The 16,385-nt window shown below is 34.5% G+C and overlaps 1 protein-coding gene across 1 annotated transcript in view; it reads left to right on the top strand.

Annotated features, from left to right (window-relative positions):
* Positions 1-3,419: 3,419 nt before the first annotated feature.
* The window catches only part of Ccser1 (coiled-coil serine rich protein 1), a 1,032,529-nt gene continuing 1,019,563 nt past the window's right edge, over positions 3,420-16,385 (top strand). Inside the window, exons 1-2 of the mRNA XM_076865083.2 lie at positions 3,420-4,743; positions 8,325-8,509. Of these exons, the coding sequence (XP_076721198.1) occupies positions 3,420-4,743; positions 8,325-8,509 (1,509 nt within the window). The remainder of the gene's footprint in view (positions 4,744-8,324; positions 8,510-16,385) is intronic.

Raw genomic sequence — 16,385 nt, 5'->3', positions numbered from 1 at the left:
GAAGGGAAAGCATGGTATCTGTGGGAGTTTTGCCACATTAAAGTCACAGAACAGGCAGCCTGAGCAGGTGGACCCACATCTACACAGGCCCTAAGGGTGAAAGTGAATAGAAAATGGCAGTCATCAGTGTAATTGGAGAATGAAATGTGAGGAGAGAAATAATGAATCTGGAGATTTAGAGAGTATCTGGGCCCTGAAGAGCCTTTCTAAAGAAGATGGTAATTCGAGTCTATATTTTATCTTTCTGTCATTTATTCTTTTTCATTAGGAAATAGGAGTTCATATAAAACAAGGTGAAATCTAAAGGATTTTTGTCTTTAATGGATTTTATATCTACCCCAGTTCATCTCATTGAACATTCAAACATGCTTTAGAACCTGTGGTGGTTTTACTTAAGGAAATTAGGACAAATGTATCTGTGGATTAAATGTGTTATTTGTTCCCAGTGGAAGTCTGGCTCTGTTCATTATATGTCAGAAGAGGAGTGATTATTGTAACTTTTTTTTGAAAAATTTTCTTAGTTAAATCTTATAAATACTTGCTAAGGAGATATGGAATTGAGTCAGTTTTAGAAATTTTAATGCTGATCCAAATGCAAGAAATCCTTCTTAAAAGGCCAAGAAATAATTCAATATACATCAATTTTGAAGTACTTAAGTCATCATGGTGAATATCTTGGCATTAATGCATTTAAGGCCATAGGTTCACAACCAGCTGCAAGTCATTATGGTTGATAATGCTCTAATTAGGACACAGTTGTTCAGTAGGCACTGAATGGAAACTGAAATAAATGCTGCATATAAATGAAAAAAAATCAGAGCTAAGAATGATGCTAATTAAAACATTAAGAATAAAATCATGGAAAATGTATTATTCATTGTCTCTAATTTGGAAAATGTAAGCTGTGAGGACGAGACGTTTTTATTTGTGAAAAATAAGAGTTTCATTTATATTTAAAGCTTTTTTCAATGAAGACCTTATAGGAACACGGAAATACTCAGGTGTGGCTCATGTACAGTTTAGATTTAAACTCAAATTCATGTGGAGGTAAAAGAAACCTTATACGGTGTTGGTGGAAATGTAAATTAGTACAGTCATTTGAGAAAACTAGAGAAGTTCCTCAAAATATTAAAAATAGATTGACTATATGATTTAGCAATTCCATATCTGAATATATATCCTAGGGATCTGAAATGAGAATTTCAAAGAAATGTCTTCACGTCTGTTCATTGAAGCATTATTAGTAATAGCCAAGATATGAAACAAAAGGATGAATGGATAAATAAAAAATGTGGTGTATATATATCATGATATGCTATTCAGCTTTAAATGAGAAGGAAATTCTATATTTGCAACAATGTAGATGAACCTGGATTACTTCATGCTCAGTGAAATGAAAGAAGCCAGCACAGAGAAATAAATGCTATGTGATCTCACTACAATTGGCATTTTAAAAAGTCAAACTTGATGAAGTAGGGGATAGAATCGGAGTTACTAAGGGTGACAGTTGGAATGGGTGGCATAGGGAATGGGGAGATGTGCAAAAGTTTGGTTACAAATTTTCAGTTATACAGGAGGAATGTATTTCAGGAATCTGTTGCATGGCATGGTGACTACAGTCAATAGTAGAGAACTATGAACTTCAAAATTTAACATTTTAAATGTTCTCACAAGAGAGATGGTGGCTATATTAATTAGCTTGATTTAATCATTGCACAATGTAAGCATATATCAAAATAACATGTTATACTACATAGATATAACAATTCTTATCAAATTAGAAAAAAAGTCAACTTTAAAGATTAACTCAGATTCAGTGATTGCAATGAAAAAAATCATCCATTAAAATCTTAAAATGCAAATGTGTCAAACTATATATTGTTTGAAAAAGTATGAAAATTTTTGAAATTATATCTGAGAAAAAAGATTCTCTATTTTCATCACTTCCTTCTTCAAGGAAATGAAAGTTTTTTACTTAATCAATTCTCCTATCTATAAGGATAATGAAGTGGAGGGTTTCTAATATTATATATTTATTAGTGTTTTTAGTTAGGCAGATTTGGTCACAAAAAACAACAAAATGAAACAGAGTCCAGTTCAAGTGGACAAAGGGGGATTGGACAGTGCAGGTAAAAGGTTAAGTGAAATTTTAAAGCAAAGCAAAACAAAACAGAAGCACATCATGGTACATTGTGAAGCCCAGTGAAAAGTAGCAGCCATCAGAGTCCTAAGATTGACTCTAAACTAGGAATCCCTGAAGAGGAAACATGATTTGGTTCTCACTCCAGTGCATGCAGTATATACCAGGCTTACCTGAGCCAATCTTGAAGTAGAGATGGTTTAATTTCTTATTCCTGCTTGCTTGTTAGCCAAATGACTTCAGATGAATTACTTCTGCCATAAAACGCCCAGTTTTCATTCAGTGACCACTGAACCGTTGTGTCCTAATTAGAAGTTTTACCTACTTCTAGAGTAAAAAGAAAATCTGTGGAAAATATTTAGTACAGCAAAAGTTGGTTAACTAGAGCTGCTGTCTTCTTCCCCTTCGTCTATCTCTGATTGATCATCAGAACCCTTGTAGACTGACACTAATATGGCTCATAATTTTTTTGTTTTAGATTCCCTCAGTATATATTCTCACTTTTCTTAGGATTACCAACTGATTTAGCTCTCATGCAAGTCTTCAAATTATAGTTGTGTTTGCCTCATATGTTTAACTTGTTTATAAGCCTACCCTGTATCCTTTGTGGTTTAATTTCTTCTGTTAATGGCCTGATTATTTCTGAGCTTCCTAAATCGAACAACAAAGAGAAGAATTTATCCTAATTATTTTTTTCTCAAAATGGAGATTTCAGTGTCTGGCCATACCTTTGTCTGGTCTTTGACCCTATTATGCTATGTCAATAACCTGTTGAGTCACATAGTTTAAAAAATGGCTTCATCTGGTGTTCTCCTACACAGGCAATATTGGAGCATTTACTTAGCAATAATCATAGCTGTCATATGCTTCCTCCTAATTAAGCACATGTGGAAAATTAAGATTCAACAATTTGCCAAAATTATGAAATCAGTTGTGAGTAGTTAGTCTGGCTCTTAAATAAATGATCTCATGTCACCCAACTTAATACACTTTTGAGTATACTTTAAAATATTTTTGGTTACATCAACTTTTTTTTACCATTTGAAATTTTTGTAAAATATTGTATCACTTTTGTATTTAGAAATTTAAAAGATTCTTCGGTATCAGAATTTAATCATTTATTGTTTTGGTATAACTCAAATTCTATGCTGTGCCTTGAAATGCAATATTTTGTTTTACTAAGTTTTATTTCTAATTGTAGTCTATTGACTTGTTCTTTTTCTTTTAACTTTGCTTAGGTTGCTAAGTTGGCTATTCCCGTGCAAGCCTTGGAGTCCCAATGGGGGACTCAGGATCAAGAAGATCTACCTTGGTCTCACGGTTGCCAATATTTAGAAAAAGTATTAGCAGAAGACATGACTCTCTTCCTTCTTCACCCTCTTCCAGCAATACCGTTGGTGTACACAGTTCTTCTCCTTCTAGCACTAACTCAAGCTCAGGTAGTACAGGAAAACGTAGGAGCATATTCCGAGCTCCTTCCATCAGCTTTCACCATAAGAAAGGGAGTGAACCTAAGCAAGAACCCACTAACCAGAACCTTAGTATTTCAAATGGTGCTCAACCTGGTCACAGCAATATGCAGAAACTGAGTTTGGAAGAACATATTAAAACCAGGGGAAGACATTCTGTGGGTTTTAGTAGTTCACGACATAAGAAGATAACAAGATCCTTGACAGAGAATTTTGAAAGGGAAAAGGAGCACTCAACTAATAAGAATGTCTTTATAAATTGTCTAAGTTCTGGCAAGAGTGAGGGAGATGATTCTGGATTCACAGAAGAACAAACTCGCCGTTCTGTTAAGCAGTCAACAAGGAAGTTACTCCCTAAATCTTTTTCATCTCACTATAAATTTTCTAAGCCAGTTCCACAGAGCCAATCCATTTCAGTGGTACAACAGTCTGAATTTTCACTTGAAATTACACAGTACCAAGAGAGAGAACCTGTATTAGTAAGAGCTTCTCCATCTTGTTCTGTGGATGTAAATGAACGGGCAGGAAGCTCTTTGCAATCTCCTTTGCTTTCTGCTGATCTTACCACAGCCCAGACACCTTCAGAATTTTTAGCCTTGACTGAAGATTCTGTGTCTGAAGCAGATGCATTTCCTAATAGTGGAAGCATGGCATCCCACTGTGACAATGGTGGCCCCATTGACCCTACCTCTCAGAGCTCTCCCAAACCTGCTGCTGTTACAAAGACAACAATAGAACTTATGGGAGCTGTGCCTGGTGCAGTTATGTCTCCTGGGAAATACAGGTTAGAAGGTCGATGTAGCACTGAATCTAATTCCTTATCAGAAACCTCTGCTGCTAATCAAAAGGAAGTGTCATTGCAAATCACTGAGCTACCTGTTAAGAATGTGAACAACTCAGAGACTCACCTATCAGCAGATACTCAAAGAGAAGAAAATGTGCCACTACAAAATGGTGAATCAATGCCAAGGACAGGCTCTCCAAGGAAACTTGGATTCTATGAGCAACATAAAGCAATAGCTGAACGTGTTAAAGGGATTCATCCTGTTTCAGATTCAAGGATAATACCTTCTTCTGGCGATCATCACATTTTAAACAAAACATCCTATGGTTATGAAGCAAGTACAGCCAGAGGTATGCTGCTTTTCTTTGTATAACAAATGATGTGAATCAATGTTCATTATAATGTATTCGATTTTCTCACTTCATCTCATGAATCCACATTTTCTTCATTTTTTCACTCTACATTTCTTCTCCTTTGTTTTAAATGCTGCTGCTTCTTAATTTTAAATTTACCTCAATTATATATATTAAAAGCATAACTCACTAATACTATTCATTTTCCTCTACTATGTTACTCAGATTCTAACCTCCAAAGAAAGTGGAAGGAAATTAATTCTGTTTGCAAAGTGACTTTATGTAGAATAAGGGCTGTCTTTTTTTAAATAATCCATTATGCAGTTATTGGTATTTCATAGTTAGTGAAATGAATATATTTCAGCCAAACTCATTATACATTTTTATACTTAAAATTCTATTGCTTATGTTAAGAAATGTTTATTAACCAGGGTATATGATTTGATATAAATAATCCCCATCTCTTGACAAGAAAGAATTGCAAACTTTAAAAATAAGGTTCATGGTGCATATAGCCCCTGCTTGATTCTGACCCTGTCTCTAAAATTAACTAGGTGTGCAATCTGGCACTCATTCTCTTTAGTTTAAAAGAAAGGGTGTGTGTGTGTGTGTGTGTGTGTGTGTGTGTGTGTGTGTGTATGTGTGTGTGTGTGAGAGAGAGAGATAGAGAGAGAGAGAGAGAGAGAGAGAGAGAGAGAGAGAGAGAGGAGAGAATGAATTACCCCAGCAGTTTGACTCCAGAAAACTTGGTTATTAAACACAAAATTCAGTTCAAGAAAACTTTTGGGTACTTCCTGAATACCCAAAAATGTGCTAAGAAATTTGCATGTTCTATTTTATTCAATGCTCACAAAACTTTCATGCAGAAGTTATTGATAAAAATTTATAACTGATAACATTACCAAGTCACTTTGTTAGAAAATTATGAACCTTCGGTTGAAATGCAGGCAGTTAAAAAAAAAAATCACACAATTACCCTGATCTGAGCATTGCACATTATGTGCATGCATTGAAATGTCACTGTGTACCCCACAAATACATAGAACTGGTATAAAGATAAATTTTCTTTTGGTGCAAAAAGAAAGAAAAAAGCACCAAAACAGAAATATAATTATATACCAAATATATATATCTTACATATCAAATTCTTATTTAGTGGTGATGATTTGCCTCAATGTATAATTCAATACTGTGAATTTTTGTCTCTGTGGAAACTAGGGAATAAGCAGTGATGATCTTAGTGATTATTTATCTGTTTGTTAAGAAAATGTAGTTAAAACATTTAACACATTAAAATAATTTTGACAATGTATTACCTGCTCTTGTACAGATATTCTGGTAATATCAACAAGGAAAAGATGATATTCTACTATTTTTTATTCGTGAGAATATTGAATATTGATGTGCTCATCTTCTTAAAGATTTTGTAATTTGGGACTTAAAAATTTTAAAATCAGTTTAAGTAAATGCGTTTCAGGCAAGAAAGATGCTGCACACACTCAGTTCCATATACTAAATTTATTTTGTATTTGTTATGAAACATATAGTTAAGCTACTATATTATATGTACCTGAGTGTCTTAGATGTCCTATTAGTACTATTAATAATGAAATTAAATTTTATTCATTGGTTTTAAACTTATTTTTAAAAATTGCTATATTAGTCTAATAGGTTTTGTTAAAAAATGTTTTAACTAGTAGATGAGCCTAAATAGAACAGTTAGTTTATTAATTTCTTCATTCAACAAGTATAGTTTTGACACTTTTTGTTTTCTGGAATCAAATGTGGAATTTTTTTAAAAAAATTATTTTAATTAGGTATATAGACAGCAGAATGCATTTTGATTCATTGTACACAATTGCAGCACAACTTTACATTTCTATGGTTGTACACGATGTAGCATCTCATCATATGTACAGTCATACATATACCTAGGGTAATGATATCCATCTCATGCCACCATCTTTCCTACTCCCATACCCACACTCCACCCCACCTTTGCTTTGCCTCATCAAAATTCCCTCACTTTTTCCATGTCTTTCCTATTGTGGATCAGAATCCATTTATTAGAGAGAACATATGGCCTTTGGATTTCTGGGATTGGCTTACTTACCATCAATTTACCTGCAAATGCCATAATTTAATTCTCTTTTAATGCTGAGTAACAGTTCATTGTGTGTATATAACTCAGTTTCTTTATCCATTAATCTATTGAAGGGCATCTAGGTTGCTTCCACAGTTTAGCTATTGTGAATTGAGCTGCTATAAACATTGATGTGGCTGAATGCTATAGTAATGCTATAGCATGCTGATTTTAAGTCCTTTGGGGTGGGCCAGCTGGGTCAAATGGTGGTTCCATTCCAAGTTTTCTAAGGAATCTCCATACTGCTTTCCAGATTGGTTGCGCCAATTTGCAGTTCCACCAGCAATGTATGAGTATGCCTATTCCCTCACATTATCGCTAACATTTATTGCTATCTGTATTCTTGATAACTGCCATTCTGAATGGTGTGAGATGAAATCCTAGAGTAGTTTTGATTTGCATTTCTCTATTTACTTGAAATGTTGAACATTTTTCATATGTTTATTGATCAAATGTAAATCTTCTTCTGAAAAATGTCTGTTCAGCTCCTTAGCCCATTTATTGATTGGGTTGTTTGCTTTTTTTAGTGTTAAGTTTTTGAGTTCTTTATATATCCTGAAGATTAGTGTTCTATATGATGTGCATGTGGCAAAAATTTGCTCCCAAAATGTAGATTCTCTCTTCACCTCATTGATTGTTTCTTTAGCTGAGAAGCAGCTTTTTATTGTGAGTATATCCCATTTATTAATTCTTGATTTTGTTTCTTGCTCTTTAGGAGTCTTGTTAAGTTAAATTTTTTTTAGCACTAGCAATACAACAGGCAGAAGTCTCACCTTCATGAAGCTTATTTTCTACTGTGGATACTCAAGACATTGAAAGTGCATATAAATAAATGTCAAATGTTAATAATGGCTGAGTACAAGTTTTAAAGCAGAATAAAGGACTGGGATTGGGAAGTGGGATTGAGGTTTGCCTTTTTCAACATGACAAGAAGGGTGGCACCTAAGTTAAGATATCACAAAGATTTGAATGAAGTTAGAGCAAGCCATGAAGATATTTGAAAGAAATTTATTTATGTGAGGATCACAGGTCTAAGGATATAGGGCTGGAGCCTTAGATGTTCCAGAAACCTCCAGATGCTCATGTGGCATAGCATAATTAAGGGTACAAGGTGGGAGGATTTGAGGCCAAGAATCTCAACAGGACAGGCCCTGGTGTGAGGATGATGAAATGGGTCATGGCTCAAGGAACCAGGCAGGCCCTTTGGAAAGCTTTGTGACTAGAGGAATGATGATGGTGGAGCTTCCTGTGTTAAGCAACATGGTTCTGGCCACCATGTGAAAGCAGGTTTTGTGTTGGGGATGCAGAGAGGCAGGTGCGAGTACGCAAGGTAATTTTAGGGAGTATTATTGCTAATTTCCAAGGGAACATCTATAAAAACTCAGTTTATATATTCATATTAATATATTCATATTAATTATTTTTCTTTCACTAGTTCTTGCCAGTAGCCTCAGTCCATATCGGGAAGGAAGGTTTATAGAGAGGCGACTCCGGTCCTCATCAGAAGGAACTGCAGGGAGTAGCAGAATGATTTTGAAACCAAAAGATGGAAATGTAGAAGAAGTAAATAGTTTAAGAAAGCAAAGAACGAGTTCCTCATCCTCAAAAATGAACAGTATGGTAAGTATATACACATGGATGCAAATAATAAAATACTGCTTTATATATCTGTCTTCAGGTTTTTGCTTCTTGCAAAAAAAAAATACACTGGCTGAAGGGTAGATATATATTATTTGAAGGGAAAGTTGATCTCTATAGTTGATGTCACAAATCAGAGTCATTTCTCACTTGAGATTCCTATGGGGCAGAACAGATAGGTGCATACCATGACAGATCCCCTTTAGTTCTTGTCTTCTGTGCTTCCATGGGAAGTTTGCAATTCTTCATTTTAGAATAAGACCCAAGGATACACAAGGTAAAAAAACAAAACAAAACATGGATTGTGAGGATAGCCTCATTTCCCACTATAAAATGTAGTTTCATAAAACACACTTGCACTCATACCACCTTTAAGTTGTTTAGTCATCTCTCCTGTAGTGTAGCCAGGGTGCACTACATGGGGTGCTGAGTCTGTGGGGGCCAGTCCAACATGCCTATCTGAAGTTCGAACCCAATGCAGGTAACTGAGATACCAGATTCCTGGTCCAAGCTATAGAGCCTGCATTTAGGATGGGGTGTGTATGTTGGGTGTGGTCTGATCTTACACTTGTGGGGTGGGGTATTATAGGAGTATGCATAAGAAGCTCCCTCACAGAATAAGGTGGAGTTGGGGAGTGGGAAGAGCTGAGGCTTGAACTTCATTCCATGGGTCCATGAGGCCTTGTGTCTCACCTATGTTCGGATAAGCTTGCCTTTTGGAATTTGTTTCTCTTGCTATCTTGCAAATGTGTCCTTTTTCAGCAGTGCATTTTACTCCTGTTGTTTAACAGAATTTCTTTAAAATTATTTACCTACTTACCTACCTGATTACCTCAACCTACCCATCCGTAGATATTTGTTGAAAAATGCTAATAAATAAATCACTTATAATATCTTTATGTACCTTAGATAATATAGTTTCAAATGAAAATTCTAGGTCAGTTATACATGATGATTGTATTATGCAGAATCCTTCAGTTAGTATGGTTACCTTGAGTTTTAGCAAAACCATTGTGCTTGAAATTGGAAGTTATAGCTACTATTTGGCCTTCACCATTTCTTAATATTGGTCAAACAAGGAACTAATGAACAGCCAAGGATACTGGGCTTCCTGGTTATATTGTACGAAAAAATTATAATGGGTTCACATTTGAACATATGTAAAGATAGTAAATTTTGTTTTCTTTTTTTGTTTGTACATTGAAAGTGTTATGTTCTTATTGTTGTAGTTGATATTTTTAAAGTATGAGAATATGTTTAAAAAAGATTTTCATTTGATGAAACCCAAGAACATTTTTTTCTTCAGATAATTTACATTATTTCTTTATATAGAAGTATTTATATTGATATGTACAGTATAAACTCCTCTTGCTCAAAGTTGAAACTTTTATGTATTCTAATATATCAGATGTTTTTCTTACACCACGTGATTTAAATAATTGCCATTGTAAAAGCACAAAATCACACTTCTTCTCAATTCCACTTCCGAGATTTGCAACTGAAAATGTCTAAAAACATAGAAAGTGATTTTGTTTTTTTGTTTGAACCCTTGTTTAAATTTTTCAAAAAGTGTTCCTGCAGAGTTACAGTCATTCCACTAGATGGCAGTATTACACCATTGCCATGTGGTTGACTAGAAACCTGGGGTGAAGGTATTGAACCTGTTCTCTGAGTTTATGGTTTGTACTAATTGAAATAAACAGTGACACTTTTGAACCTTAAAATACTTAAAGATTTCACTGTTTCCCTTTGTATTTTTCCATATACATTTCATTCATAAGTTCCCTTATTATTCAATAGTTAATTTATGATGTGCAAAATATATTATTTTAGCAATGCAAGGGAGAAATGCTAGGATGCTTTAGGTAATTCTAAATCTGTGTTAAACAAGTGACAAGTATGTAGGAAATCATAGCTTTATGTGTGAAAAGTGACACATTTTCTATATTCCTCTTCCAAAATAGCTCAAGCAACTGTACATACTTGAGAATAAATCTGTGGTTTAGATATTATTTCCTTTTAAACAAATAATAACAGGTGTTTTTAATGTTTATTAGTGTCAAGGACACTTAATGCTTTGAACACTCAGTCCTCATAGAATTACTGTGGACTAAGTTGTACTGTTTTAATCAAGTTTTGCAAAAGCAGAAAGATAAGACACTACGAAGATAAATAACTTTCCCAAAATCATATAGATAGTAAATGCCAGAGATCGGATATGGATTTGGATCCTGGCTTTTTAAGTTTAAAACCTACAGGCTTTGGGGAGAATGTATTAGCTTTAAAATTAATTTGAAGCACTTTTCAGTTTTGTTCTGTTAATTCTGTTGAATTAACAGAACATGAAATTAACATGTTTAAGGCAACCCATGCTTGGTGTCAATCTATACTCTAACCCTCAATAACATAGAAAAAAATGGAAAAATTAATACTTATTTTGAACTTAAAATATACTAGTATTTCTTGATATAGTGATGAGTGCATTAGTGTCTCCACTGAAAGATATAAGATCAAAAGTGGATATGCATACCAAGGTGGAACACCAGTCCTTTGTACAGTTCATGGGGATGTCAGATATGGGTCTGTTAAGATGCCAAGGTGTTCCTCCATGGCAGAAGATATACTCTAATGGTTTAGATGCATGAAAATTCTAGTGTTTTTGTACACTTGTGGGATATTGCAATCTAGAAGAAAAAGGGCACATTGTATTAATTTATAGAATGTCAGTGGCCCCGAAACAGCTGGAATTTGCTTAATTTTTTTTTACAGGGAAAATATATCTAAAACTATTTAATAGACATTCACATTTATTTAATTTTTTTCAAAGAAACCACTACAGAGACTTTTATTTATTTTTCTCTAAGGAGAAACTTTCTTAATACTTTCCATCAGATTGTCTAAAAAAAGCTCAAAAAGTTTTTCTAGAAATAGGGTCGTCTTCCTTCCTTCCTTCCTTCCTTCCTTCCTTCCTTCCTTCCTTCCTTCCTTCCTTCCTTCCTTTCTTTTACAAGCTTTCCCTTTGAACTCTGATTTATAAATGGATAAGCATAAGGTTTTGTTATGGTTTCACCAATTGCATTACACAGTGAATTCTCACTCTGGATATTTGCAGGATCACCCTGTCCTGATTTTAAAAAAAATAATGTGAGGGTAAATTCATAAATAATGAGCAATACAAAGGAACTGACATTCAAGGCAGGAAAGTGCCTGGATTGTGATAAACTTGGTTAAATGATAAAAAATAAGCTTCAAGTCTTAGTGATTTTATAATATGAATTTATTTCTCACTCAAGTTATGTGTTCATGGTGAAAGGTGCCAGGGGTTCTATTGTGTCTCTTTGCTCTGTTTTCAGAGTAGCTTTCAAAGCAGCTACTATTGTTAACCTTGCCTTTTACCATGGTAAAATATAAAGAGACTCTGGAGGTCCTGATAATAAAATGCTCTGACCTATGAGAGTCACTTCATTTCTGCTCACAACTCATTGGTCAGATCTCATCAGGTGTCCCAAATTAGACACAAAAGAGGCCATGAAATCTCCTTGTGTCTGGAAGGTATAGACTTGATTTGTGTTTGGTGAGCACCAATGACTATCATTTCAAATATTTTTTTGTATCTCCATTTTTAATTAAGTGATATTTCCTGCAGGCCTCTTCCTTACCTGTTGTCCAGTCATTGAATGCCTCACACTGGGTTGGTCATTTGTTGTTGAAAAAGATGAAATCACATCTGAAACTGAAGGATTAATGTATAAGGATGAGTTTTGTTCTTTGGGATGTGCTCTCTTCCCTTCTTAATGTCCTTGAGATGTATACTTTAAATGGACTAAATTTACATTTTTATTTGACTCAAGGAGTCTTACTGTATTTGGAAGTATTTTATTACATTACAAATTTGGTTTGGAAAGTTGATTATCTTCAGTTCACTCAGCAAATGCATTCATAGTGTTGCTCTGAACTGTTGTGCTAAGTGATCCTGACAGCAGTCATTTATGGCCAGTTTTGCTCTGACGCAGCATAATTTCTCTCATTTGCAGTTGGGCATCCTGCTGCCTTTGTGTAGAAACTGTGAATAGCACAGTAAAAACATCAGTCTTAGGAATGCCTTGGTGGAAGTGAGGACCAGATTTATGTTTGATTTTAAAACAAGAAAAAGTAGTAACATATGTATATTTATTTTCTCATGAATATTTTAATGCTTTGGTATGTTGAACTCTAGATAATCACTGTTAATAGTCGAACAATCTAAGACTAATTAATCAAGCACTATTTAGTAGACTCAAGCAATTTATTATGCATATGCTTTTTTTCTGGGCCCTGCTGGTTTTTTTTTACTTATTAGCTTATCCTTTGTTCATTATTATCAGTTCATTCATGAATTCAGAGTTTCTTTAATAAATACTGATTGAGAACTTATTCTGATGATACAAAGAAGAGTCACTTGAGGATTTTAGATAAGGAGAAAATAATGTTGACCATGATCTTGTCAATACAACAAATTTAACCATTTTGGTACTGTAAAGAGAAAGACACAGAATGAATTTCAATATTAGTATTCCAAATAGCAGTTGAAAAAGACTCCATCTCTACAACCTGCCTGGCAAAAGAATTCCAATGGCCTCATTTGGGATATGCACCATCACATTTCCATTCTGTGGGGTGAAAGTTGTTCATGCTCAAAATTAAGAGCAAAAGAAAGATGATGATTACACCTGACTCAAGATATGTCGCCCCTGAATCCGTAAGTCCTTAATGAGAATTTGCAATAAGTAACAATGCTAATGGATGCTGAGGTGTTAAAATAATAATTGTAGCTTTTGGTGTAACTCATTATCAGTGGGATTAAAGACAATGTAATTGCACATGTCAGACATGTTTAATGAACAAAGGAAGTCAGTAATATTTTTAGGGAAATGGAGTTATACAAATCATCTTCCTCAATCCTTATAAATGTTAAGAAGGGAAATCACAAGTATCACTCCTTAAGTGTGAAATTACATTTGTAGATAACTGGCATATTAATTTTAGATTAATAGCCCTAATCCACAATGGCTTTATTGATTTAGTTACTGATGGCATTTTCCTCTCAATATTCTTTGAGGTTATATCACACATAGAATAACCAACATGTAGTTATTTGAATGTGCTTTATTTGGGCAATTAGACTTCAGTCATGTAAGTGAAAGAAATGTATATTTTGGTATTCCTAGCAAGTATTAATATTGTATTTGATGTATAAATAAGTTTCTAACACATATGAATGAATTAAAAGTAAATTTGCTGATTAGGGTGTGGTATATTTTCATTTAGAAAGTGTCATAATTTGTATGTTTGATGCACAAAGGTACAAACAGCTTGTTCATAGATTGAATTCAGTTCCTTTTAAGTGAGTTTAACTTCAGTTTAAATAACTAGAACTGCAGAATCATCATTATTACTGCTCTGGACCATGATGTTGGGCGATACATGTGCACAATCCCCTCTTCAAGACATCAGAAGAAACTGTCTTGATATGAACCATCTCTATCTTGAACTGGGCTATACAGCATAATAGGCATTTTCCAGGGAGCCATATCCTATACATTTCTACATTCTGTATATATTTTCTATTAGTAATCCTAGATAGTTAGATATATTCTACAGAAAGCAGTTCATAAATAAAATGTCCTCATAAAAACAATTTAGAGTGTCAGCTGTGTATTTCTGGGAAGACTTTCATAAGAATATTACGAGATCACACCAGCTCACCTGCTTTCTTTCTGTCCAGGAAACATGCACCATTTCCCCTATAACTGAGAAAAGGGAATATAGATCAGCTTAACTTGGACAGTGAGTATGAACTTTGAACACACTTCAAATGGGCTGTCCGGTTCTTGCAGTCCTCCACTACTCCCCCAAATTAGCATTTTTACCCATAAGTCTTTTATTTTCTACAATTTTTAAAAGAAATCTTTGTCCCTTCATTCTCTTAAAACAAATATTTCCACCTGTCATCTGGATTGTACCTCACCTACATTGGAGCGGTACTCCATCAGTGTTTTGTTTCTCCTCCATCTCCTCATTGCTGTCAGTTGGTGACATTGCCAATATTTCCATCCTTGAGGAGAACACACTAAAATCACTCTTTCTGTATTCTGTCTGTGCCTGAATTTTACATCCTGATCCTTCTTTCTTCCTATGAGGCAAACAGCCCCGCCTGACACCTGCCCTCACTTCTTACCTTCACCTACTTTAGCTCCTCCACAGGTTCTCAACATCACCATTACCGACCTGGTGTTAGTAATTCCTTGTTAGAGGAGCTGCCCTGTGCACTCTTGGATGTTTAATAGCATCCCTAGCTCCTACCCACTAAATGCTACTAACGCCTCCATGTGTAACTACTAAAAATGTCTCCATGCTTTGCCAGGTACACTGCAGTGGATACAAGTTGATTAGTTGAGAACCCAGGAAGCAGTGATTTTCCGGTTTTCAAGTCCTTTCATTCAGTCTCATCTTTTCTTGATTTCTCTTCATCATCTCCTACTGTTGAGGGCTCTGTTTGTACCCTGATTCTCTCCTGTTTACCATGCTAATTCTGCTCTGGTTGTGGTTATTCTCTTTCTTTTCTCTTTCCAGACCCATTCGCAGGCTGTTTCTTCATCACACCTGCACTTAAAGCACAGTTATTCCTCGGTGTTTTGTCCTTGACTCTTTCTTGCCTTTTCATTTACTTATCCAATCTGAAAACTTAAGACCTAGAAGAGGTTCTATGAGAATTCCAGATGAAAAGGCTGAAAATCTATTATATCAGAAATATGAGAAAATCAAAGAGGAAGAATTACGATATATTTAGATTTTTGGAAATGGAATAAGTGTCAATAAAAAATGTATTGGCATACAGAGAAACCCTGAGGGCATCTGTCTTTGTAATAGATGCAGAGAAATGTGTAGTAAAGTTACTTTTGTCCAAGAGTTCATGGTGTATCTCTCCCCCCATTTCATTTTTATTACTATTTTAATTTTTGTATACATACATGTTTTAGCCTCCTTTTATGATACTTTTAACATTCTCAATCCCCATTTTGGGCCTAAATTCACACTGCAGACACAGCAATTATACTGCTTAAAATAGGACCGCCATGTTGAAATCAGTGTTAATACACTGCTATAATAGAAAGTAAACTCTACTTTCACTGCTATAACCCAAAATTATACATTTTTTTAAAACAAATTGACAGCACCTTTATCGAGCAAAGGACAGGTACTGGTGCACATTGTGGGCCTTATGCAAGCAGCATGTATTTTATATTACAGGAAACTTGGCAACTACAACACACACTACCAACTTGTGTCTAACACCATGACCTCTGAACTGCTATTTCTTCTTTGTTTCTTTTAATCTCCCAGGGATTGTGTCTCAGGCTGGCTCTGTTCCAAGAGGAAACTTGTGTGCAGTGTGTTGGGGAGGAGTGAGAAGTGGAGCTATAAAATAACTTTCTTGTTTCTAACAATATAAAAAAAAAATGTAAAAACTTGATGAGAATGTAGTGAAATAATGAAGTCTTACACTTTATAATATTTTCATATTTTATTAAATTCCTTTGATACCCTCTAATCTTTAATATGTTACTAGAATTTTTATTTTTATTTCATTTTATTTTTTGTGAAACTATTCTGGAATAAAATCACATTGTTCAAATGTCAGAGTCACTCTTTTCTAAACACACCAAAAAACATGATCAAAATAGAAAATTTTGCAAAATAGGAATTCTCATTTTTTTAGTTAACATGTTTTCAGTTTATTTTAAGCAAGTATGGTATGAAAGAAGCAGGTTATTTAAGAAAGGACATGAAATTCTAACCTCATTTCTTTCGCTTAATA

Source organism: Callospermophilus lateralis, chromosome 8 (genome assembly GCF_048772815.1).
Source record: "Callospermophilus lateralis isolate mCalLat2 chromosome 8, mCalLat2.hap1, whole genome shotgun sequence".
In the NCBI taxonomy this organism is placed as follows: domain Eukaryota; kingdom Metazoa; phylum Chordata; class Mammalia; order Rodentia; family Sciuridae; genus Callospermophilus; species Callospermophilus lateralis.
Note: the sequence above shows the minus strand (reverse complement) of the source record. Positions and strands in the feature narration are given on the sequence as shown.